The following is a 25,371-nucleotide window of genomic DNA, read 5'->3' on the forward strand; positions in this document are numbered from 1 at the left end:
ATGAGCTGATGTGAACACAGTATAGCAGCACTCTCTGTCCGGGGAGAGAGGGGTTACAGCTATGAAGAGATTACCTCCACAGTCCTGTCCTCTGATGTAAGCCCCAGCCTGAAGTGGATCTGCTATGATTTGGAAGGTGAGGGAGACTTCCTGGGTCAGAGTACAGTGCTGTAGACCTTGATGTGCAGACCATGCCCCCCCCCTCACACTCCTCCTCTCACCCAGTACAGAGAGCTCCTAAACTAAAGCAATGCTCTTAAACCAAGTTACTATTTTTAAAAACTGTGAGCTCTTCTTGCAAAACGCTCTTAGTCCAAGTTACTCTTAAACCAAGGTACCACTGTATTTTACCTATCTTTATAACCGTCTGGCATCAGTTGATTTAAAAGCAATTTATTTCTCCTTTAAGGTGCCTTCACACATAGTAAGTTCGCAGCTGATTTCACGCTGCCAGTTTTGCAGCATATCTACCGCGATGCTCGCTACCATTACAGTCTATGGCTCTGCCTTTTCGTCGTTTGAGTTGTTGTGACAGAATTCTAATAATGTAAATGTATATGTCAGTCATGCTTTGGATGCTTTTACCACGTTTGCATGCGCTGTTGCTTTAAATGTTAATCCCCGGCTGGCGTAGAGTTTTTCAAGACTGTTGCAATCACTCCAAGACGGCGCCCGGCTTAACTGATGGCATATTATTAAGTGTGGATGTATTTACTTTAAAAGGTGAGCTGAAAATGTTAATATATTCACTGATAGATATATAGAGAAACTCCAAGGCAAATGTAGCCATTATACCTGGCATTGAATATGCGAGCAGGAGCATGCAAATAAAATGTCAAGACCTTTAACAAATCAAACCGGCCTCATTCTCGCTAACATTCAATTAGTTTCAGGAAAATCTTTTACTCAATATGTGTCTGGCAATCCAGGTGTTTGTCCTTAGGCTGGATGGGATCCCAGAGGCGTTTAATATGGCCCCTGACACGGCCAATGAATACAGCTCGGCCTCCAGGCAGTGTGTTGTAGAGGTCGGCCTGCTGCTCTGTGTAATACAGGCCGGTAGTATGATGGAAGCCTGAGCACTGGCACATAGATTGGGAGTCAGGCAGCCCTGCCCTAGTCACCTTTATTATCACGGCATCGTAGACACACCAATGAATAATCTCTTGTAAGTTGAGCTTTAAAGGGATACTCCAGCAAAAATCTCTTTTCTTCAACTCAACTGGCTTCAGAAAGTTATATAGATTTGTAATTTACTTCTATTTAAAAATCTCCAGCCTTCCAGTGCTTAAAGGAGAAGTCCAGCAAAAAATTTTTATTAAAGTATTGTACTGACCCCCAAAAGTTATACAAATTACCAATATACACTTACACATATACACATAACGGGAAATGCTTATAAAGTTATTTTTTCCCTGCACTTACTACTGCATCAAGGCTTCACTTCCTGGATAACCTGGTGATGTCACTTCCTGGATAACATGGTGATGTCACTTCCTGGATAACATGGTGATGTCACTTTCTGGATAACATGGTGATGTCACTTTCTGGATAACAGGGGGATGTCACTTTCTGGATAACAGGGGGATGTCACTTTCTGGATAACAGGGGGATGTCACTTTCTGGATAACAGGGGGATGTCACTTTCTGGATAACAGGGGGATGTCACTTTCTGGATAACAGGGGGATGTCACTTTCTGGATAACAGGGGGATGTCACTTTCTGGATAACAGGGGGATGTCACTTTCTGGATAACAGGGGGATGTCACTTTCTGGATAACAGGGGGATGTCACTTTCTGGATAACAGGGGGATGTCACTTTCTGGGGATAACAGGGGGATGTCACTTTCTGGATAACAGGGGGATGTCACTTTCTGGATAACAGGGGGATGTCACTTTCTGGATAACAGGGGGATGTCACTTTCTGGATAACAGGGGGGTGTCACTTTCTGGATAACAGGGGGATGTCACTTTCTGGATAACAGGGGGATGTCACTTTCTGGATAACAGGGGGATGTCACTTTCTGGATAACAGGGGGATGTCACTTTCTGGATAACAGGGGGATGTCACTTTCTGGATAACAGGGGGATGTCACTTCCTGGATAACAGGGGGATGTCACTTCCTGGATAACAGGGGGATGTCACTTTCTGGATAACAGGGGGATGTCACTTCCTCGGTAACATGGGGATGTCACTTCCTGGGTAACATGGGGATGTTACTTCCTGGATAAAATGGTGATGTCACGACCCGTATCCTAGAGCTGTGTGGGCTGTGGCTGCTGGAGAGGACGATGGTAGGGGGATGCTTAGTGTCCCTCCAGTGCCCTGTGTCCCTCAGTGTCCCCCTGCCATCATCCTCTCCAGCAGCCACAGCCCGCACAGCTCTGGGAGTCAGGTCGTGACATCACCATGTTGTCTAGGAAGTGACATCACCATGTTATCTGGGAAGTGACATCACCATGTTATCTGGGAAGTGACATCACCATGTTATCCAGGAAGTGACATCACCATGTTATCCAGGAAGTGAAGCCTTGATGCAGTAGTAAGTGCAGGGAAAAAAGCACTTCATAAGCATTTCTCCGTAATAAGTGTAATATTGGTGATTTGTATAACTTTTGGGGGGCAATACAATATGTTAATAAAATTTTTTGCTGGACTTCTCCTTTAACAACTGCTATATTTCCCGCAGGAAGTGGTGTATTATTTCCAGTCTGACACAGTGCTCTCTGCTGCCACCTCTGTCCTTGTCGGGAACTGTCCAGAGCAGCAGCAAATCCCCATAGAAAACCTTTCCTGCTCTGGTCAGTTCCGGACAAGGACACAGGTGGCAGCAAAGAGCACTGTGTCAGACTGATAAGTACCCCACTGGAGTACCCCTTTAACTCAGCACCTGCTGGACTAACAAGCAATCACATTACCTGTCCAAGCATGTTGCGTCGGGACAGCACACTGCTTGGCCGAGCTGAAAGTATGTGACTTGGGAGCCACAGGAGCACAGACAGATAATGTAATTGCTTGATCCTGAGTTAACTAGGCCGTGGCTACATTCTTGTAGTGAAATGAAAATCTGCCCATAGGCCGTACTCATTATACTGTACTAAAGAGGTTTTGTCTCCTATAGAATGCAGTTTACATATACTGTACAGGGTAAATGAAAAGTTTTAGTTCACTTCACTTACTGCAGGTTCTGAGCCAAATCCAAGCGTGGATTCACGAGGAATGGGAATATAGAGGAAGTATATAAATATATATATATATATATATATATATATATATATATATATAATATAATAAAATATGTGTGTATGTATATGGAGGCAGAATACCTTGGCAAGTAATGGGTGAGGGGGCCTATTAGGCTATATCCTGAACATGGCCGCCATCTTGAAAGCTGCCTTATTGGATCATGTTTTTTCCTAGAGAGTTGGTAATGTAGCATATCAAAGAAGACTAGAATTGTTAGACATACTGTGGTATATGTCAGAATACTGAATGGCTGGTTTTCTATACACAAAAAAAGCATCAGAGATGTGAACAGTGTCTAACACTGAGGGGAGGGAGCGGAAAACGGATACAGTTCTCGGACAGTTGCTTCAAACTCAGGACTGACCGCTCTGTGAGAGTTACACGCACGCTGCAGGAGCAGAATGGTAGGGAATTTCTAATAAAGACTACTTGGAAACTTGCTTCATTTTGCAACAATAAAAAGAAATCCGAGCAGGGGCACCATAGGCTGTAATGTAAGGAGCAGTGTATCTTCATCATGCCTTTTGCTGCACATTTTTTGCTGATTTCTTAAAACCATCAAAAAGCTGCTGGTAAAGTGTCCAATTTTTGTATAGTTTCCTACTTATTCTAGTAAGTACATTGTCTGCATAAGGCCCTATTACACGGGACGATTATTGTGTGAATTATCATTATACCATTCAAATATAAACTATAAACGTTTTTTGTATGTAAACTCAGGCAATGATCAAATGACCAACGAGAAATCGTTCATTAGGTGGTGGCACCATAACAATCGGTGATCGCTTGCTGTAATTCCGCATTCGTTTACTAATCGTTCAGTGTAATTCCCCATCGTTCTGTCATTTGCTGGGATCAGATGGAGTAAACGATTGTAGTAACGATCGTAACTGATGACTATCGTTCTGTGCCTTGGGAGCTGCGGGGGGCTGTCCGGGTGATTGTTAGATCGTCCATGCAGCCCATAGCAGATAGCATCGGTCTGCTACCACCGCTCCTATGGCTTGGAGCGACGGCAGCAGATCGCTGCTATCCTGGTTTTGTCTTTCAATATGTTGAAAGACAAACGACAGCAACGATCAGCCGACCTCATTCCTGCTGGCTGATCATTGTCTTCTATTACACCAGATGATTATTGGCCATAACGGCCACTACTGACCAAATATGGCCGATAATCGTTTAGTGTAGTAAGGCCTTAAAGTGTAACTATCGCTTCATTTTTTTCCGCAGAAATCAATAGTCCAGACGATTTTAGGAACCTTTGTAATTGGGTTTATTAGGCAAATATGCCATTATCTGCATTCAAAAAGACTTTCCCCAGGTCCCCCCTTCCCTCCCTCAGCTCTCTCATTCACTGCTCATTGTCAGGAAATCTCGATCCTTTTACATCAGTCGGGCCCTGTCTAACCTATGGAGAGGGGAGGGGGAAGGAGGGAGACTAGTCGGCAGCAGAGAACAAAGGATTACACAGCGGGAGTTGTGTGAAAGCCGGTATTCAGAGGTCAAAGAGGTCATTGATGACTTCAGAGGAGAGAGCCTGGTGATGTAGCTGTAAATTAACTCTTTGTTGTCCTTTTTTGGTGCCTCATCTCCATCTCCCTCCACCTCTCCGACGGGGGAGAGATTCAAACTGCTTTTTCATGATAAAAATGCATTTTTCGGCTAATAAACCCAATTGCAAGGTTTCTTAAAATCTCCTGTACTATTGAATTCTAAACAAACAAACAAAAAAAATAAACATTTTAAATGACAGTGACACGTTGTAAGTGACTGTATACTTGCTGATTTCATTATCTCACAATGCTGGGTTTCCAAGTAGACAGTCCAATGTTTTGCCTCTTCCACCTTCAGATACTGAAGCCTCTCGCAGACATCCATCCGCCTCCTCCGTTACTAAGGAAATTGTCTCTTTTTTTTGCAATTCAAACCTCATCTCTCTGTTTTGTGATCTAGTTATTCCTGGTAGTAAAATTGACGTCCTGTATCGGTACGGTCTGTGGCATTCACTGCGCGTGCATTTGGGAGACCAGAAAATGTTAGCTGCTTGTAAAAAATGATGTGATGCGGCTATTCCTCCATTAATTGCTTCCCATCCCTTTGTGCTGTGTTTTACGGCATATTATTGAGAAGGTTTTACACCATTACCTGTCTCTTGTTGCCATTCGTGCTTACTTTGCAACTCTGGTGGCCTCCTGAGCATCTCGGAAATCTTAAGACATTTTACCTGCTGCTCAGCCATCTGGCACGTAGCCTTAGGACAGCGGCGGTGTCACTGTTAGGTAGGGGAGATGGGGAGATCGAAGACATGTAAGCTGTTGTCTGCATACAGCTAGTGTCATGACATGTAATGCGGCTCTAACAGTTTTCTGGCCTGAGTGTAACCCTGATGCCGCTCTAGCCAGGATAATGAATGGTGAACAACGCTTTAAAAAAAAATAAAAAATCACAATTTGATTTCTTTGGAGGTTTGTATAGAGATTATAGATCCGACTCGAGCATGCAAGAATCCGATCATTCAGCATTTGAATACCGATGTCGTATGATTCGACTTGAGTATGATCAAGTTGCACTCATCTCTAATAAAGGTACACCTCTATATGGTCTGTTCTTGAAGGGAATCTGTAAGCACTCGGACCGGACTTGAGGAGCTGACAGTGTAGTATAGGCGTGTGACCCTTGGTGTGCGTGGTCCCTGTCTTTAAAGCCTTTAAAACTCTTTACAAACTCACTCTAACCAAGTGTAAAAGAAGTAGTGACTTGGTGTTTGTGCCACTACTTCCTCCTCCCCGTTTTTCGGCATATTTACCCATTGGCCAGCCTCCTGCTCCCCATTGTCGCACGCATGCGCCTGTGCTGGCAAGGGCTGCGCTCGCCAACTTGCCAGTTCTCTCCTGGCAACGCCATTTACGCATACGTCGTAGGTCGGAAAAGCGGCGTGCGTACCTTCAGTGTTTCAGCTAAGGGCTTTGGCCTAAGGTCCTCAGTGTGTTTTCCACCCTACGGCGCATGCATGAATGTTACCAAGTGCGGGCCGCCAAGGGAACTGTTGGCACAGGCGCAAACTGGCAAGTTGTCTAGTGCAGCCCTTGCCAGCAACGGCGCATGTGCGCAACAACATGACGACAACGGGGAGCAGGATGCAGGCTAATGGGTAAATATTCAAGAAAATGGGGAGGAGGAAGGAGTGGCACAAACACCAAGCCACTACTCCTCTTTGACACTTGGTTAGGGTGCGTTTGTAAAGGGCTTTTGAAAAAAAAAAAAATCTACTACATGGAGGCTTTGAAGACATGGACCATGCACACCTATCCTACACTGTGAGCACCTCGGGTCCAGTCCGGGTACTGACAGATTCCCTTTAATACATAATGATTTTAACATGCTATAAGCTACTGTACGCAAAGGATCGAATTCTGACTTGGAGCTTGTACCATGAGTAATGAAGACCTTTGCATTAATGTCTTCATGACATTGGAGATTATAGGGTCGCATATAACCTCTGGCTGCTTACTGATCAGTATGAAAATGCTTCTTCCTTTAAGGCCAATCCATTATTTATTAAATTATTAAATCACATTTGCTATTGTTTTTTCATACTTTGAGAGCCCTCAAAGGGTTTCTGTTTGGACAGTATATTCTTTCCACACAAGATGACGGCCATGAAATTATCTGTAAAATCTGTCGCAGTGTAGACCTGATGAATTGAGGAATCCAAAATGAAGTTATTTGGGGTTTTATCTATAGAAAAGCTGCTCTTGTGGAGAATGAATATATATATATATTAATTTATTTATTTTTGTATATTTTTATTATATATATATATATATATATATATATATATATATATATATATATATATATATATATATATATATATATATATAAAATATATATATAATGTGTGTCCCAGGGGGCTTCTCAAGCATGGCAAGAGCCCAGGGTTCCACAGCACATCTTTTGCACCACCTTTCATACACCTACCCGGCCTTTGACTAGACATTATATGTGTGTATATAAAATATACACACACATATATAATGTCTAGTCAAAGGCCGGGTAGGTGTATAAAAAGGTGGTGCAAAAGGAGATGTGCTGTGGAACCCTGGGCTCTTGCCATGCTTGAGAAGCCCCCTGGGCACTTGACAAGCAGCCTTATATCTGGGTACTGGAAAGGACTATTAAATTAAAAAAGGCTTGCCTGATTTGATGACTAGCCATATGATTGTCTCCACCCCTGCTTTCCTGCTGACAGGTCTGCTGTAAAGGGTTATTCATCATTATTGGGCAGCATAATAAACATACAGTATGCTTACCTCTCTGCGCTCCCCTGGTTTCCTGATGTGGCCTTTCTGTTGTTCCTCCTCTTACTGCACCCTCATCACTTCTGTGATAAACACTCGTCTGGGGAGTGACAGCCTGCTCAGCCAATCAGTGACCAGGACAGGACAGCGCTGCAGCCAGTGATTGGCTGAGCAGGCCATCAGTTCATCTCAGGAGTGACGAGGGTGCAGTCAGCACCAGAGAGTCCACATCATGACAATGGGGGAGCGTAGAGAGGTAAGCCCATAATGTGTTTTATGTTATGGCGTGTTTATTTCTCTGTAAAGTTAGTGATATCACGTCATATAAACTGCCAACTCCTGCTGCAGCGGTGGGAATGACTGGAGCAGAAGGTGTCAGCAGTTTATGTGACGTGATTACACCAACATTACAGAGACCTGAACACACCATGCTGTAGTAAGTGCAGGGAAAATGCACTATATGTGCATTTCCCATAATAAGTGTCTATTAGTAAGTTTCATAACTTTGTTGGGCAATAACAAATTTAAAATTATTTTGCCCGGAGTTACCCTTTAAACTATTCCTGACTCATTTTTGAAGTTTGCATTATCGTGCTGAACTATGCCACTGCCATTAGGGTACAGCTTCTCTGTTAAGGGGTGTACACAGTGTGACACACATTACCTACCTAAACATTGTTGCAAAATTAACATCCATGTCAATGTCCCATACACAGCAACATGCCATGTACAGGACTTGTTTACATCTGCTGTCTCAGAAGGGAGGGGGAGCCGGAGACAGAGAGAAAAGATGACACATTTTGTCTCATCATTGGCAGCAACATATCAAAAGTTATGTTTGAGTGGAATACTCCTTTAATCTCGAGTAAGCAGCACATTCTGGGTTGCAGCCTAATTTACCATTATGGTAGAAATTTAGGTGGATGGAAAATGGTGCATTGGAGTTGTGCGTCTCTGTAGCTAAATGTGCCTTGAAATAGTAGTACAAGGTCATTCTGACCAAATGAGCACGGAAGCTTAACTCCGAATCCCAGTGGAAAGTCTGCCCTATATCTGAATGTTTTTACATTTTGAAGCGGGGAAATTGGTTCCTTTTTATATCTTGTTACAGTAAAGGCTTTGCTTCCGCCATCCACTGCATGGCACTCAGCCAGTCAATGCAGTAGAAATTAGAAACCTGTTTTCTTCCGCTGTTGATTCTTTATGTACCAATGTTTTACATGCAGCGAAACAAATACTGTGTACTTTGCCTATATCTACAGTGCCGGCGTCAGCACAGGGTTTACCGGGGCAAGTGACAGAGCCCGCAGTGCCTCTGGGGCTGAGGGAGGGAGAGGGGCCCAATGTTCTAATGTTCAGTCTGCTCACTGTAGTGAATGCTGAACATCAGAAGACACAGAAGCAGGACCTGCACAGAGAGGAAAAAAAGGGTGAAGGACCTGATCACATGACCGGAAGGTCCTCAACCTTAGTGTGAAGAGCAGCCGGACAGAGAGGAAGAGGCAACAAGACTGAGCTTTAAAGTGTAACTGTTGTTTAATTGTTTTTTTTTTTGTTTGTTTGTTTGTTTGTTTTTTCTGAAATCAATAGTACAGGCGATTTTAAGAAACTTTGTAATTGGGTTTATTAGCCAAAAAATGCATTTTCATAATGAAAAAGCAGTTTGAAGCTCTCCCCCCTGTCTTCATGGTTGTCTATGGAGAGGGGAGGGGTGGAGGGAGATGAGGCACCAAAAGAGGACAACAAAGAGTTAATTTACAGCTACATCACCAGCTATCTCCTCTGAAGTCAGCACTGACCTCTCTGGCCTCTGAATACCGGCTTTCAAACAGGTCCCGCTGTGTAATCCTTTGTTTTCTGCTGCTGACTAATCTCCCTCCTCCCTCCTCTCCCCTCTCCATAGGTTACACAGGGCACGCAATTTCCTGATAATGAGCAGTGAATGAGAGAGAGGAGGGGGGCTGGACCTGGGGAAAGTCTTTTTGAATGCAGATAATGGCATATTTGCCTCATAAACCCAATTACAAAGTTTCTTAAAATCGCCTGGACTATTGATTTCTGCAAAAAATCGAATAAAATTGTGACGGTGACTCTGTGCTGTGTGTCAGTTTATCAGTGTCGGTCTGTCAGTGTCTGTGTCAGTCAGTGCCAGTCAGTCAGTGTGTGTCCATATCAGTCAGTGTCAGTTAATAAATTTCAGTCAGTGTCTGTGTCAATAATGTGTGTTTGTGCATGTTAGTGGTGTCTCAAGTGATTGTGCATAGTGTGTGGATGATGGGTGCATAGTAGATAGATGAGGGGCCCGCTGAGGCTCTCGCCCAGGGGCCCACAATAACCTGGAACCGGCCCTGTATATCTATATAGTGTATGCTGTATTTATATTGCATTCCACCACAAAGCTAGTGTAATTGTCATAAGATGCATTTGTATGAGAGTACAAGCAATCTTACAGTACCCATCTAGCCATGTCCCCAGGCTGCTGATGGCTATGCATGCATGTATGAATTCTGGATGAGATCCGCAAATTGAAAAATCTTCAAATGTAGCTTCGACATCTGACTATTATATCTGATACATGTAGCCGTGTGTTTCGTGACTGTACTTGCCGCACCAAATCAAATTGAAGCTTTTGAAAGTGAGAGGTTCGCAACCTTGGCTCTTGCCATTGCTATAGCAACATCTATTGTTTCTTGAGTATATATCTGTGATGCTCATTTAATTTGTAGGCCCCTTTGTGTCTTCATTTACAAAGTGTGCCGCTACACGGTGACTGGTATAACCACGAGCTGTGTGCAGAATCCGTAACAGCTACCAGGGTTGCCTTGATCACTGTAATACAAATGTTTTCTCTAGATCCGCACATGTATAGAGTTGGATCTCTTTGTGTGTAACCTAAATTATATAGTAAATTCGTTTAATCCAGTAAAAGTCCTGTAGACTGGTTTAAAATGACTGATTTCTGACTGTTAGGGTCGTATTACACAGCCTGATATTAAAGGGGAATTCCACTCAAATATAACTTTTGATATGTTGCTGCCCATGGTGAGACTAACAATTCCTTCCATACTTGTTGTTCAGTCTCCTTTCCCCAGTTTTCAGCTGTTTCTTATTGCTGAAGACACAAAAATCTGGGTGTGAGCTTTTTTCTCTTTCCCCCCTCCCTTGATGTAAACAAGTCCCTGGCAGGCTTTATCTGCAACATTGTAGCTTCTTTTAATGCTGGGAGGGTAATCTGAGGTCAAGTTGAACTAGTGAACTCACTTTGATTATCCCTCTCAGCAGTACAAAAAAGCTACAGTGTTGCAGATAAAGCCAGTCAGGGACTTGTATGGAATGAAATGTTAGTCTCGCCATGCGCAGAAAAATATCAAAACACGGAGCGATGGCCAGCAGACCGTCGCTATCGTTGTCATTTTGATAACTCATGTTTTAAGACAAAAATCAGCCGACATTGTGCATGTCGGCTGATCGCTGAGTTTTAACGTGACCTATTACACCACTGATTATCGTCCAGTAGTCATTCCTAATGGTGGAAAGGTCGGGAAGAAGGGGCAGTGCAGACCTAGGGCACAGACACTCTAGGCCATGCCAATATGACATGGGGCTGCAAGTTTAAGTTGTTATTTTTTTAGGACAATAACTGCATCACCTGCCGAAAGGACCCCAGGACAGATCTGGGATTAAAGGCAACTATCCGACAGAACATGCTGTTTGGGGGGTGGGGTTAGATTTTGGGTACAGAGTCGCTTTAACCTCTTAAGGACATAGGACGTATGCGTACGTCATATGTCCTCACTTGCACTTCAAAGCGGGGCCGCGCGGCGGCCCCGCTTTGAAGTGCCGCGATCCCGGGTGCCGCGAGTAGCCCGGGACCGCTGCTATTAGCGGGCACGTTCTGATCGCCATGCCCGCTAATTAGCTAATCGGAGGCAGCTGTCAAAGTTGACAGCTGCCTCCGATTACCGGAGGCAACGTTTCCCTGGGGTCTAGTGGGGGATATCTATGCTGCAGAGATCTCAATGAGAGATCCAAGTGTATATACTAGAAGTCCCCCAGGGGGGCTTCTAGTATATGTGTAAAAAAAAAGTGTTGTTAATAGTAAAAAGCCCCCTCCCCTAATAAAAGTCTGAATCACCCCCCTTTTCCCAGGTTTTAAATAAAAGTAAACAAATAAATAAATAAATATGTTTGCTATCGCCGCGTGCGTAATCGCCTGAACTATTAATTAATCACATTCCTGATCTCGTACGGTAAACGGCGTCAGCGCAAAAAAATCCCAAAGTGCAAAATTGCGCATTTTTGGTCGCATCAAATCCAGAAAAAATGTAATATAAAGCGATCAAAAAGTCGTATATGCGCAATCAAGGTACCGATAGAATGATCACATCATGGCGCAAAAAATGACACCTCGCACAGCCCCATAGACCAAAGGATAAAAGCGCTATAAGTCTGGGAATGGAGCGATTTTAAGGAACGTATATTGGTTAACAACGGTTTGAATTTTTTACAAGCCATCCGATACAATATAAGTTATACATGTTATATATCGTTTTAATCGTAACGACTTGAGGAACATGCATAACAAGTCAGTTTTACCCCAGGGCGAATGGCGTAAAAACACATTTCCCCCAAATAAAAGAAATGCGTTTTTTTTTTCAATTTCACCACACTTTGAATTTTTTTCTGGTTTCGCAGTGTACTTTATGCAAAAATTCAGCCTGTAATTGCAAAGTACAATTAGTGACGCAAAAAATTAGGGGTCATGTGGGTTTCTAGGTGGAAAAATGCAAGTGCTATGACCTTTTAAACACAAGGAGGAAAAAACGAAAACGTAAAAACGAAAATGGGCCATGTCCTTAAAGGGTTAATAGAAAATCTGCTTCTTTGCTGTTTTCTTCATGGATTTTTTTTTTCAATTTCACATTTAGATACTCCTGCTGAAGTACCAGTGTCAAATGGCAGCACATCTACGGCCAGCACGTTAAACGATGATCTGGATATATTTGGTCCAATGATCTCCAACCCCCTACCAGCATCATCTGCAGCTACAACACAGGTAATGCTCTCTGACACCTTACCAATGGTCAGGCCGAAATGTGTGTCTTTAATGTAGTTATTTACTGTTAGAAAAACATAACCACTTTCTCCCAGATATAGCACGACTCTTGTCCCCAGTTCAGGTGGGGTTTGCAATTAAGCTCCATTCACTTCAATGGAACAGAGTTGCAAAACCATGCCCAAACTGGAGACAAGAGTAAGATCCCTATTACAAAAATTATCGGCTGTTCCGGTACCTGACCTTGGATATTTTGAAAATTGCCTAAGTATCCAAATACACATAGAGCATTGTAAACTAAGCAAATTGATATAAAGTTTTGAAAAGATTTACTATTACTAGTATGTTATTCTTGATTAGTCTGGGCTCTAAGTCTAGTAGGCGGTCTCACAGCCTTACACATGTGACCGCTCTTAGTTATCAATCACTGCTTAGGACCACCCACTAGACGGCATTACAGTGCCGTGGAGATTCAAGAAGTTTCTGGCGTGCTATTGATACATCATACTGGGCGGAAAAACAATCTAGGACAGCCATTCACTGTCCGTAGGTCCACAAACTTTAAGGACTAACTTACAGAATTGAGTGTGCAGTAATACATAATTCATTCTAAGTCTGGCATCTCTTCAGGTAGTAAAGCCCTCAAAAAGTTAGCTGGTTGGGAAAGTTTTGAAGAGGCGTGAGTGATGGAAAGTCATCACATATCATTCCACTCTACATTGTGGACTGTGCTGACACTAAATGGAGAAGAACCATAATCTTTGTTTTACTGATATTCAACTATTCTTAGGGCCAGTTCACACTGAGCGGAATTTCGTCGCCCCCGTGTTTCAAATGGCGTCTCTATGGGAGGGCGCACGCGCCTCCGCTTCCTCCACTCTCTGCTTAAAGAATTGACATGTCAATTCTTTGTGCAGGGAGCGGAGGCACGTGAGCCCTCCCATAGAGACACTGTGACACACTGAGGCATGCGGGATTCCGCTCAGTGTGGACTGGCCCTAAGGATGTTGGGTTTTGAACAGCACCAGATTATTTTGGAAAGTGTACAAACTGCATCCAGACGTTACAGTGGCCATGGGAGCCGTACTAATACTTGCGCCCCATGCCAGGCTTCTATATTACATTATTACTAATTTCCACCTCCAAGAAGTGTCACCTGACTATTTCTAGATAGAGATGGTATTTTAAGCCTGAACCAGGTGACCTGTTTGTGTTCTACTTTAGGTTGTCCCATTGTTCCGTCCTCCTTTTGTTCTTTGCATTGGTAGAGAAATGAATTAAAGTTTAACTACCCGACGCTGTGGGTCGCGTAAATCTTGGCTGGAAACACTTGTAGTCTCTATTATATTGGTGTAATTTGTGTTACATAAACAACATAAATATAACTAATTAACCATTTTAATAGGAAAAGTATGCAACAGATTTGTTTATAAAATATTCAGACACAATAAGTCACCGGGACGGTGGAGAATACATAATGAAACGTGCTGAATTCTGGGGGAAATGCTCTGCCTCGGAACGAGAGATCCGCTACTGTACAACAAATTGTGTAGATTCTTTCCAAGACCTTAACCACTGACATTACAGTCATTATAGATTATGCATATGGAGCTAATTGTACTGTTATAACCTATAAACTTAGAACTGTGTTGGCTCATTCGGTGATCGCGTTGGCTTCTGGAAAGATATTGCTTTCATTATGACTAGTCTCCTAACAGTGTAAATCTATCATTTGGCAGGTGCAGGAAAAGGAGGGGGGATATATTAAAGGGGTATTCCACTCAAACATACCTTTCAATATGTTGCTGCCCATGATGAGACTAACAATTTTTTCTATACTTATCATTTATTCTGTCTCCTTCCCCTAGTTCTGAGCTGCTACTTTCTGCTGCAAACACAAAAATCTGTGTGTGAGACTTTCTCTCTGTCTCCCCCTCCTCCCCCCTTCCTTCTGAGACAGCTAATGTAAACAAGTCCCTGGCAGGCATAATCTGCTACATTGTAGCTAGTTTATAATGCTGGAAGGGTTATTCGGAGGTCAAGTTGCTAATGAAAATCGGCGTAAATGTACACCCTGCTGGGGTACGGGGCTATGCAGTGGGCTCAGGAGCTGAGCTCGCCCCATAGCGGGTGAGGACCGGCTGCTAACAGTAGCCGGGCCCTCACTCAATGGTGGGCCGCTGCAATCGCACAGCTGTCCGCCGTTAACCCCTTAAACGCCGCAGCATGTCCCGATCGCATTGCCCGACTGCCGGAGGTATACTCCTTACCTCCGTGCATTCTGATCTTCAATCTTGTGATAGTCTGCCACAGGCCACAGGCAGGCTCTATCAGAAGATTGCAGATGACACTGATCCCTGCTATACTATGGCATAGCAGTGATCAGTGTGTGCAATCGTATGTATGTATGTATGTGATAGTTAGGGACTATAAAAGTGTTAATTAAAAAAAAAAGGTTTAAAAAAATGTCCTAAAGCCCCTCCCCCAATAAAAGTGAAAATCACCCCCCTTCTCATTTTATACATAAAACGCATAAAAATAATACAGCTAATTAACATATAGTACACTGTAGCGTACGTAATCGTCTGATCTATTAAAATAAAACAATATTATTCTGCACGGTGAACGGCGTAAACAAAAAGCTGTAAGAAAAAACCCAAGGATTGCTTTTTTTAAATTACATTTTATGTATAAAAATTTTTTTTATAAAAAGCGATCAATACGTCTGATCTAGAAAAAATCATGAGATCATGGCGCAAAAAATGACTCCCCATATGACCCCATAGGTGAAAAAATAAAAGCACTTTAAGTGTCACAATAGAGCCATTTTAAATATACCCATTTGCAAAAAAAAAAAAAGTTTACTGCTAGTAAAAATAGCAAAACGTTAGAGAACCTAGTAGCAATGCATATCGCTGTGTTCAGACTGACCTATAGGATAAAGAAAAAATTTCAGTTTTACCGTAAAGTGCATTATGTAAACATGGCCCCCCACCCCCCCAAAAAAAAATAAAATAAAATTTGCCCTGTAGGTGGGAAAATAAGAGTTATGGGTCTTAGAAGGCGAGGAGGAAAAAACGAAAACGCAAAAGTGACAATTGGCCCGGTTCTTAAGGGGTTAAGGCTTGTATGTCAGTTTTCTAGTGTATAACCGAAAGATTATTTGCAGAAAAAATAGCAACCCTTCAAACAGGCCCATGAGAGAAACTGGTGTGAATTACAACCAATATCTATAGCAATTTATAGCACGGACAGTCATATCATGTCTCCTTGTATCCCTTCTCAATTAGATTCTCCACTTACTATATAGGGACACTTAAGAGAACCTGTGGTCAGCCCCAAACTTTACAATGTGTAACGCCTTATACGACCCAGATCTGTTTAAATGCTAATATTAGGATCTGTTTGTTTTTTTTGCTAACTCTGCATTTCTACAGCTCAGCTGTAATAGGAAAAGCCTTATTATAACCCCCCTTTATGGTATCATTAGGGTATGTTACACATAACGGAAGGTACCAATAGAGAGAATTCCTTGGTTTGCAGGATTTTAATAGCTGGTTGTACATTGTCCATATAACAATGTAATTTTGGCTTTCAGCATATCTGCCGCCACATACATCAACAATTTACGGTTAAGGCCCCGGCACAGAAAATGAAGAAAAATAATGTTTTCCTTTTATATATTAGATTTTTTTTTTTTTTGTGCCTTGGGCGTACATCTCCTGCCCATCCACAGTCCTCTTCTACTCCACGCTGGTAAATAACGTCCATTTGTTTTCGGCCGCTGATGGTGCTGACAGTTGTGGCTCTGTGTATTGTTGGCCCTTTGTCAGTTTCTTCCTGTTGAAATCTTTCAACTTTAAGACAGCGCGGCTTTCATCCTGGCCTGTAGCATTTATTACCTTGTAATTACATTTGCTCCAATGTATAGTAGCAATCCGCTGCTTCTAGTTGCCTATTAAAATGCACACTATTATGGCAGTGGTATTGCGGTAGTACACGGCCTGCATCCTGTTATCAGGAAGATCATATGTACATGGTGTTTTCTTTACATTTGTGTTGGTGTATGAGGAAATGCTATTTTTCCAAATCAAGGTTGTTGGGTGTCGGAGATAGTGATAACATTACACAGCAACACATTTCATGGAAATGTTGTAGGAAGAAGTCACCTCGGCCAACATATAATCTTCTTAGGCTGGTGGTGTTCACTGCAGTTTAAGAACTAAGTGTGGGTTCACCCTACGGAACCCGACCAGATAAATTCTGATGGATTCCGTAGCTCGCACCTGTTCACAGCCGCTTGCCTTTCCGCTGGCTCCATAGACACCGTTCTATGGGTGGCCCGATTCCGTCAATTCTTTGGCCGTAATGTATAATCCGCCCGCGCATAGAGTGGTGTCTGTGGCAAGGGCAGAGAGGCGCGCGGTTGTGAACAAGTACAAGCTACGGAATCAGTCAGAATTTATCCGCTCTGGTTCCGTTGTGTGAACCCACCCATATACAGTGTGTTAAAGCCAGGAGTAGAAAATATAAAAGAAGCTTTTACACCTCTTAAGCTTTTATACCTTTGCTTCCTGCTGGATCAAAAATTCAGTGGTAGAGCTAGCTAGCTAGGCCTCCAGGTCACTCTTTTTCTGAAAACATACACCCTCATAGATTGAAATGTAAAACCTCCTTAAACAAGAACTCCGATGGGGTCCGCTGTCCTCTACTCTGGTTCCCGGTCCACCGGACCCTTTCTGGTCTGAGTGGGGACCTGGGTCGGGATGTGTCAGGCCCGCGCAGCCAATCAGTAGCCGAGGTGGGGCACCACTTCTGTCACTGATTGGCCGAGTGGGCATGACACGTCACAACCTGGATTCCTGTTCAGACCAGGAAGCGACCAGTGGACTGGAGCAGAGGACAGTGGACCCCTGAAGCAGCTATCCGAAGGTACAAGTGGTTTTGGGGGGGGGGGGGCCAGATTGTGGGTACAGAGTCGCTTTAAGTAATGTTTGAAGGGTAATTTGAAGGAAAACTGCGGTGGCCGTTATCTACAATATTTTTGTGGGGACCGAGGAAACCTTAGAATGCAGAATATACATATAAATGCTTGTTTGCTAATGAGAAATTGATGTACTGTATGATGGAGGAAGAAATCTCATGAAGACCATTGAATATAAGCTTTGATAGACCCTGATTTTGTCATTTATAGCAGTGCCCAGTAATTTTACATTGGAAACCTCCATTTATTTCATAAACACTTGTAGCTTTCTTTTGTACTACCGTCATGTCATATATGTGTATGCGTCTACTGAGGCAGAACAGAACCTTAGATCAAGGGTGATCCAGACTGGGAGCGGCTTTTGACAGTCATCTAAACAAGGATGCTGGATGTTTGGCAGGGGTTTGTTGGTGAGGCTGTTGGTTTTGAAAGGTGATATATATATATCTCCTTGGGAAAAAAATGTCCAAGTGGAAGGACTGAAACGTTGCTAGTCTGTGATACCTATGGAAGTTATAATTATTTTTATTCATTTATTTATTTTTTACAATTGACATTTTTGATTTGTTAAAATAGTGACATTTTTAGTATAAAGTTCCATGCTTGCAGATATATAATCAGATTGTGGTGCTTCTTAAATTTTTGAAAAGCCACAAATTAAACTGCAGGAAATGTTCAAAGCGTAACTGTTATTTCAGGGTCATTTTTCTGAAAACATTAAATATCAACAGTACAAGCGATTTTAAGAAACTCTGTAATAGGTTTTTTGTACTAAAAGAGTTTCCTTCTGTACTGAAAAAGCAATCTCCCAGCCTCCCCCCTCACATCAGATGAAGCAGGATTTCTGTCTCCATTATGTGGCTATGGAGAGGGGAGGGGCTGTTAGGAGTGACTGAGCACGGAGCAGTCCTGCACAGCACAACACCCTGCAATCTTCTCTCAGTAAGTTCCTAGATAAGCACTGACCTTTCTGACCCCAGAATCCAGCGTTTTAGGTGCCCAGACAGTCTAGAAACAGCTGACCTTAATGTCACCTCTTCCTGCTCCCACATCTCCCTCAGCCCCTCCCCCCTTCATAGGCTTACAATGGAGAGAGCAGAACCCGTCTTCACTGGCTTCTCTGTAATGAAGACGTGTCTGCCTGATAATGCACAGATAAGAAGTCGGGGGGGAAGGCTGGGAAATTGCTTCTTGAGTACAGAAGGAGGCTTTTTTGGCTAATAAAACCTATTACAGAGTTTCTTAAAATCGCTTATACTACTGATTTCTGCAATAAAAAAAAAACATGACAGTTACGCTTTAAGGGAAAAAAAAAAGAGAGCGAATACCTTGTGTGTGCCCATCTGTAGATTTCTAATTCCTTTTTCTCTCAAGGTTACAGCCACAGCTCAGGCAGCTGCCAGCATACCTCCTCCTTCTGGAGACTTGGATTTATTCACTGAGCCAGCTACAAAATCTGAAGAAGCCCCTAAAAAACCTTTATCAAAAGACTCCATTTTGTCACTTTACGGTACAACAAGCATGCAGCAGCCAAACCCGACAGGTACGTATTGGGAACCTATAGATGCTGGATGGTCAAGAACATTATTTGGGTTTTTGTAGCAGATATGAAGTGTACACCTGTATTGTGCCCCGGCTCCTGCAGGGATGCTGCTGCTTTCTGGAAATAAGTGATTTAGAAGTTCCTTAAAAGAGTTATCCATTGCTACAAAAACATGGCCACTTTCTTCCAGAGACAGCACCACTCTTGTCTCCAGTTTGGGTGAGTCGTGTTGACTGTGAAAAAAAAGTGTCTGGATAACCCCTTTAAGATTGGGCTATTCCAATGGGCCACATAGGAGTGGTGGATCGGTCCCCATTTTGTAAGAGGTGACAATCATCAAACTCCAAAACCTATTTTTGTTTTTGATAACTGTTTTATAATATTTTAGGAATAGTGTAGTGAAAATAACTGGCCGAGTAGCTCCCCAAGTGAACCATTCATCGTTGGGCCGTAGGACCACGTCAGCATACCTGAACTCTCAAGCAGCTTGCATGACTGAGAAAACCACTGTAGTACTCTGTAGCGGCACCTTTCCACCCCCAAATCGGCGGCACTGCATTGTTGAGGTACTCACGCCGTTCCCAGTTCGGGGGTTGACCTTTCTCCCGTGTCGGTATTTAGAAGAAAAGCGACTTTTATCAAGTGGCACCACAAGGCAGGCAGGCAAACTGGCGTGTCCTAGAGCATCAGTGCCCTTGTCCTGCTGTGCCTCTCTCCTGGATGAAGGTGGGGAGAGAGGCGCTGCAGGTCTAGGGTACAGATTCTCTAGGCCACCAATTTGCCTGCCCGCCCTGCCGTACCACATTTTTAAAAGTAGTTTTTCTTCTAAATATGTTTGTAAGTGACATAGGAGAAGGGTTGGAGGGTTGGAGAAGGGTTGGTAGGTAAAGTTTGTCTGTTTGCTGACGACACAAAAGTGTGCAATAGGGTGGATATTCCTGGAGGTGTCAGTAATATGGAAAATGATTTAGCTTTGCTAGATTAGTGGTCCAAACAGTGGAAATTGAAGTTTAACGTTTCCAAATGTAAAATAATGCACTTGGGGAGGAGGAATCCTCTATCAGAGTATCACATCGGCAGTACTGTGTTGGAAAAGACTTCAGAAGAGAAGGATTTAGGGGTAGTGATATCAGACAGCTTTAAAATGAGTCACCAGTGCAACCAGGCGGTGGGGAAAGCTAATCGTATGCTGGGGTGTATAGCTAGAGGTATAACCAGTAGGAAGAGAGAGATTGTGATCCCGCTGTATAGAGCTCTGGTGAGGCCACATCTGTATACTGTGTCCAGCTCTGGAGACCTCATCTAAAAAAAGGACATTGATAAAATAGAACGGGTCCAAAGATGGCTACAAAAATGGTGGAGGGTGTGAGGCATAAACCATATCAGGAAAGACTTAAAGATTTGAATCTGTATAGTCTGGAGGAAAGAAGGGAAAGGGGGGACATGATTGAAACCTTTAAGTATGTAAAAGGACTAAATAAGGTTCAGGAGGGGAGTGTTTTTAGTAAAAAAAAACTGAGCTCAAGAACAAGAGGACACAGTGAGAGGTTAGTTGGGGGAAAGATCAGAAGCAATGTGAGAAAATATTATTTTACTGAAAGAGTAGTAGATACCTAGAACAAACTTCCAGCAGAGGTGGTTGGTAAATCTACAATAACAGAATTTAAACACGCCTGGGATAGACATATATCTATCCTAAGATAATGAGAGAGAAAATACTAAAAGGGCAGACTAGATGGACCCAGTGGTCTTTTTCTGCCGACAATCTTCTATGTTTCTATGCCGGCATCGGAAGACAGGCCGACCCCAGGAACGACGTGTGTACCTCTACAGCATGGTGCTGGCTCGGGGGCGGCATGGTGCCGGTAGAGAATCGCTTTAAACTCAAGCCATTATAATGAGTTCTGAAGTCTATTCTGTAGCACATCGACCATACATACGGACTGTGCATGGAGCGTAAGTGCCCTTAGACTTTTATATATACGGACTGTGCATGGGGCGTAAGTGCCCTTAGACTTTTATATATACGGACTGTGCATGGGGCGTAAGTGCCCTTAGACTTTTATATATACGGACTGTGCATGGAGCGTAAGTGCCCTTAGACTTTTATATATACGGACTGTGCATGGGGCGTAAGTGCCCTTAGACTTTTATATATACGGACTGTGCATGGGGCGTGAATGCTCTTAGACTTCAGGTATGCTCCCAATCTCTTCCCCAAAGTCCATATGGGGCTGTTAGCAGTTTTCATGCCCCAAATCTGCTTTTAGATTCCCTTAAAAACATATTGTACAGCTCCAGTAAGTTAATTTGTACAATATTTATTATTATATATTTGACTTATCCAGTTGTATTTTTGTACTTCTCCGAGTGTTCTACGTCCTTATTTTCCGAATTCTTTTATAGGTATGTTTATGGGTTCCTCTCCAATGCCATACCCCACACAGACGACCTCCAACTTCCAGGCTTTTCCTCTAATGGGTGTAGCTGTTCCTGCAACTACTGGGATGATGGGTAACATGATGAATCAAGCCATGCCTGCCATGGGACAAAATGCTGGCATGATGGTTGGCATGGGCATTCCAAATGGATTTGTAGGAAACACTACAGCTGGAGTTATGGGACTCCCTCCTAACATGATGGGACCACAAGCAGGAATGGTCACAAATATGGGAACCGCTCCAAATAAATTTGGCATGCAGCAGCAGACCCAGCCTACCCAATGGAATATTTCACAGGTAATACAATGATACATAACAACTTAAAAAATGACCTGGGGCTGGCCATGTATTAAGTGTTAGGTTTTTTTTTGTGTGTGTGTGTGTGTGTGTTCATTTGATTTATTCTAAGGAGGCCAGTCAGTGTCCTTGTTGTTTTGTTAAAGGGGAAATCACAACTAGGCCTATATACCCAGGCATAGTTTTAGTTTCCATATGTACCGTATTGTGGCAGATTTAATGCTGTGAGTTTGTCACTGAAATCCGCTGTGATACTGATTACCAATAGTCTATGGCAGTCCATCCTTACAGCGGATTTCTCTCTTGCACTGGGGACTGGGGGTCTTGGCCAGTGATTGGCTGAGCAGGCTGTCACTGAGGCGGGTTCCCAGAGATGTTACAAGAGGGCACTGGGGGAATTCAGACAGGTAAGAATGGCTTCTTTATTGTTTTTTTAACATAACAAAAGGACACTATCTCTTTAGCTTTACAATGCTATGGCATTAGAATAAAAATACGCTGGAAGAATGGAGTGCCATAGACTGTAATGGTAATCAGTATTGCAGCAGAAAGTCACAGTCGGATATGGTATATGTGTATGGACCCTTAATTTAAAAAATTCCTAACAACCGAACCATCTGGTAAGAGATGGAGTCATAGGACTCTATGGCAAAACCTGTCGATAAACAACTTTACCAGTTTTCACATTTTTGTTATCTACTTGCAATGATAGACTTTGGACCTTATTTATCATAATTACAAATGGTAGCTTAACCCAAAACTGTAATAATTTAGAATGATTCCTCTAAATCGTGTAGAAGAAAAATGAGGCAGGTGCCCCTAGAAGATTTCAGCTATGATCTTTCAAATGATATTGAAAATGAAAGTTGTATTGTTATGGACTCCTACTGCCAGGAAAAAAAAGAATGTCAAATTAGAAGTTTTAAATCATGGAGACTGCGCCGCATAAAGACCAGTTGTACACTGGCCGTTTTTGTACACAAGCCGTGTTTGTGCCCATATGATAACCACAAGTTGTGTAGCTACAATGGAGGCAGACCACGCAACTGCTATGGGGCCTGTGCGGCAGGGGAGGGGTGGTCTGCGAGTGTCGTTCTTGTGGGGGAGTTGCTGTTCTCGTTGCTGTGAGAGCCACTAGGGGAAGGGAGGCTCTCACGTACACTACCCCTAGACACTAGGATTCATGGGGCCCATACTGTTTTTGCTATGGGTCGCCATGAATCCTAGTTACACCCCTGATGCCGACATAACCTGTGGTCTGATGATCCGACAGCATCAGATCACTATAATTACAATAGTTGAGGTCATTCAGTGAACGGCCAGTCCATATTACACCAATAGAAGCTGAATTGTAATTGGTTACAATGGCTAACAGAGTCTTGATAAATCACCCCCCACACCGTTCAGGCATTGGGATGCTCTTTATGTGACTTACTACCCACCCCCATGTACATGTTTATTTTATTTCTATTATTTGCCGTATTTAAAGGTTATCTTTACTTCTGAGCGTTATAAAGTATAATGTAAAGCTTTCATTATACTGGGGAATCTAGTGAAGCGAATAAATTGTACACTCCGACAAATGACTGTGTCTATGTAAGGTGTCGGCTAGAGATGAAGATAAATCTGGTGTCTGTCACTATTAGTATATGTGATGTGGTCAGAGGCCTGATGCTTAATCCGTCTTCATGTCTCCTTGTGAAGTGAATTCATGCAATGCTTAGAATTGTGGGTGAAATGTGATAGTCTTGGGTGGCATCACTGTCAGGTTTTTTGTTTTTTTTTCTTACCAAGACGCAAATGTGAAGACTAATTAGCAGCGAGCAGCTGGTGATGGCAAACTTTTTAATTAGTTTTAAATGCTGCCCACATGCAAATGCTCCGGCACGCAGCTCTCGGCTTTTATCACTCCCAGATTTTTTACTGCCGTTATTCCAAGCAAAGCTTTATAGCTGCACAAGTGACAAGGAAACCGCTTAAAGCGATGGCACAAAACATTCTTTCGTTTTTTTTTTTATTAGGGGGTTTTACTGAGAGACTGCACTTATTACCTATATCTGGAGAGTGGGTCTGGATCGTTTCACATGGCTTTTATACGAGCCTATTTTAGCATGTTTATTATGTCCACAGCACAATAGGGCATTATGCAGTTCTACTGTAGGCCACCATATTGTTTTATGGGAACCTGTCGCACAGAAAATAATGTTTAACCTGCAGGAGGCATGTTGTAAAGTAAGAGTAGCTGAGCAGATTTATATAAAGTTTTGGTACAAAATCGTGCTGAATCCTTTTTTTCTTTTATTTGAAAAATCTGAGCAATCTGGCTTAAGAGTCCAGTGGGTGGTCCCACTTAGTGATTGACAGTTATTTCTCTATGCACCCTCCTACTTAGTCTCTCTGTTTTCCCTGTATTACTGCCCGCAGAGGTTCTGACAACCTTTCCTGTGTGAATGTGTACACAGAAATAGTTATCAGTTACTGATAGGGCGGCCCACATGACTCTTAAACCAAGAATGAACAGAAAGTGCAACAGCAACCTACAGGTGCAAGTGCTTACTGTACATACTCCCCCACTGGTGTACACACCATAAAAACCTCTTCAGATATCAAAGAATAAGGATTTTGGCAAACTATTTGATCAGCATGTACCATGTCACCACGTTAAAGTGTCCTCAGAGACATGGTCCTACTCTAGCATTCTCACACTAGCAATGGCCTTTCCTGGCCTAAATAAGCCTACAATAGGCAGATAGGAGCCAAATCTCTATTTATAGCACCCACAAGACATGGGTGGAGTGCAAGCCAACAAGAGACATACAAAAGAAAAAAAACAATTGGCAGCACCTCTATGCCTCTGTTAACTCTGCAGGTTGCACTCTGCATGTGGCTTAAGTACAGACAAAAAAATAATTGCAATTGCAAAAGTGCAACAGCAACCCACGGCTGCAAGTGCTTACCGTGCATACTTTCCCCGGCATACACGCAGTAGAAAGGTTTTTATTGTGTGTACGCCGGGGGGAGTATGCACATTAAGTACTTGTACCTGTAGGTTGCTGTTGCAATTTCTGTTTGTTTTTTTGTTTTTGTAACCACATTTTTGTGTACGCACACAATAGCATCCGTTTTTTTTTTTTCCATCCATTTGTTTATCCGTTTTTCTATAAGTTAAACTGACTACAGAATTGCAGTGGGAACCCAGTCTAATGCTATATATTAGAGATGAGCAAATCAGATTTGTTTGGCTTTGTACAAAGCAAAACTGATCTGCGCTCATCTCCCTCAGGCTGCCGGCTCAGTGCAGAGAGAGGATACTGTCCAAGGACTGCCTGGAAAACATGGATACAGCCATAGCTCTGTCTGCATTTTCCTGCTGGTCCTGTGACAGTATCCTCCCTCTGCACAGAACCGACAACCTGAGGGAGATGAGCGCAGATCAGTTTTGCTTTGTACTAAGCCAAACAAATTTGCTCATCTCTATCATCAGATATATTTAGCAGCTGCT

General features: G+C 42.8%; 1 protein-coding gene across 4 annotated transcripts in view; it reads left to right on the forward strand.

Moving 5' to 3' along the window:
- The window catches only part of SMAP1 (small ArfGAP 1), a 161,074-nt gene that overhangs the window by 128,557 nt on the left and 7,146 nt on the right, over positions 1-25,371 (forward strand). For all 4 annotated transcript variants that reach the window (XM_069974598.1, XM_069974595.1, XM_069974596.1 and 1 more), the window contains 3 exons: positions 12,477-12,604; positions 18,963-19,131; positions 21,538-21,869. In XM_069974598.1, the coding sequence (XP_069830699.1) occupies positions 12,477-12,604; positions 18,963-19,131; positions 21,538-21,869 (629 nt within the window). The remainder of the gene's footprint in view (positions 1-12,476; positions 12,605-18,962; positions 19,132-21,537; positions 21,870-25,371) is intronic.

This window comes from Dendropsophus ebraccatus, chromosome 6 (genome assembly GCF_027789765.1).
Source record: "Dendropsophus ebraccatus isolate aDenEbr1 chromosome 6, aDenEbr1.pat, whole genome shotgun sequence".
Lineage (NCBI taxonomy): Eukaryota > Metazoa > Chordata > Amphibia > Anura > Hylidae > Dendropsophus > Dendropsophus ebraccatus.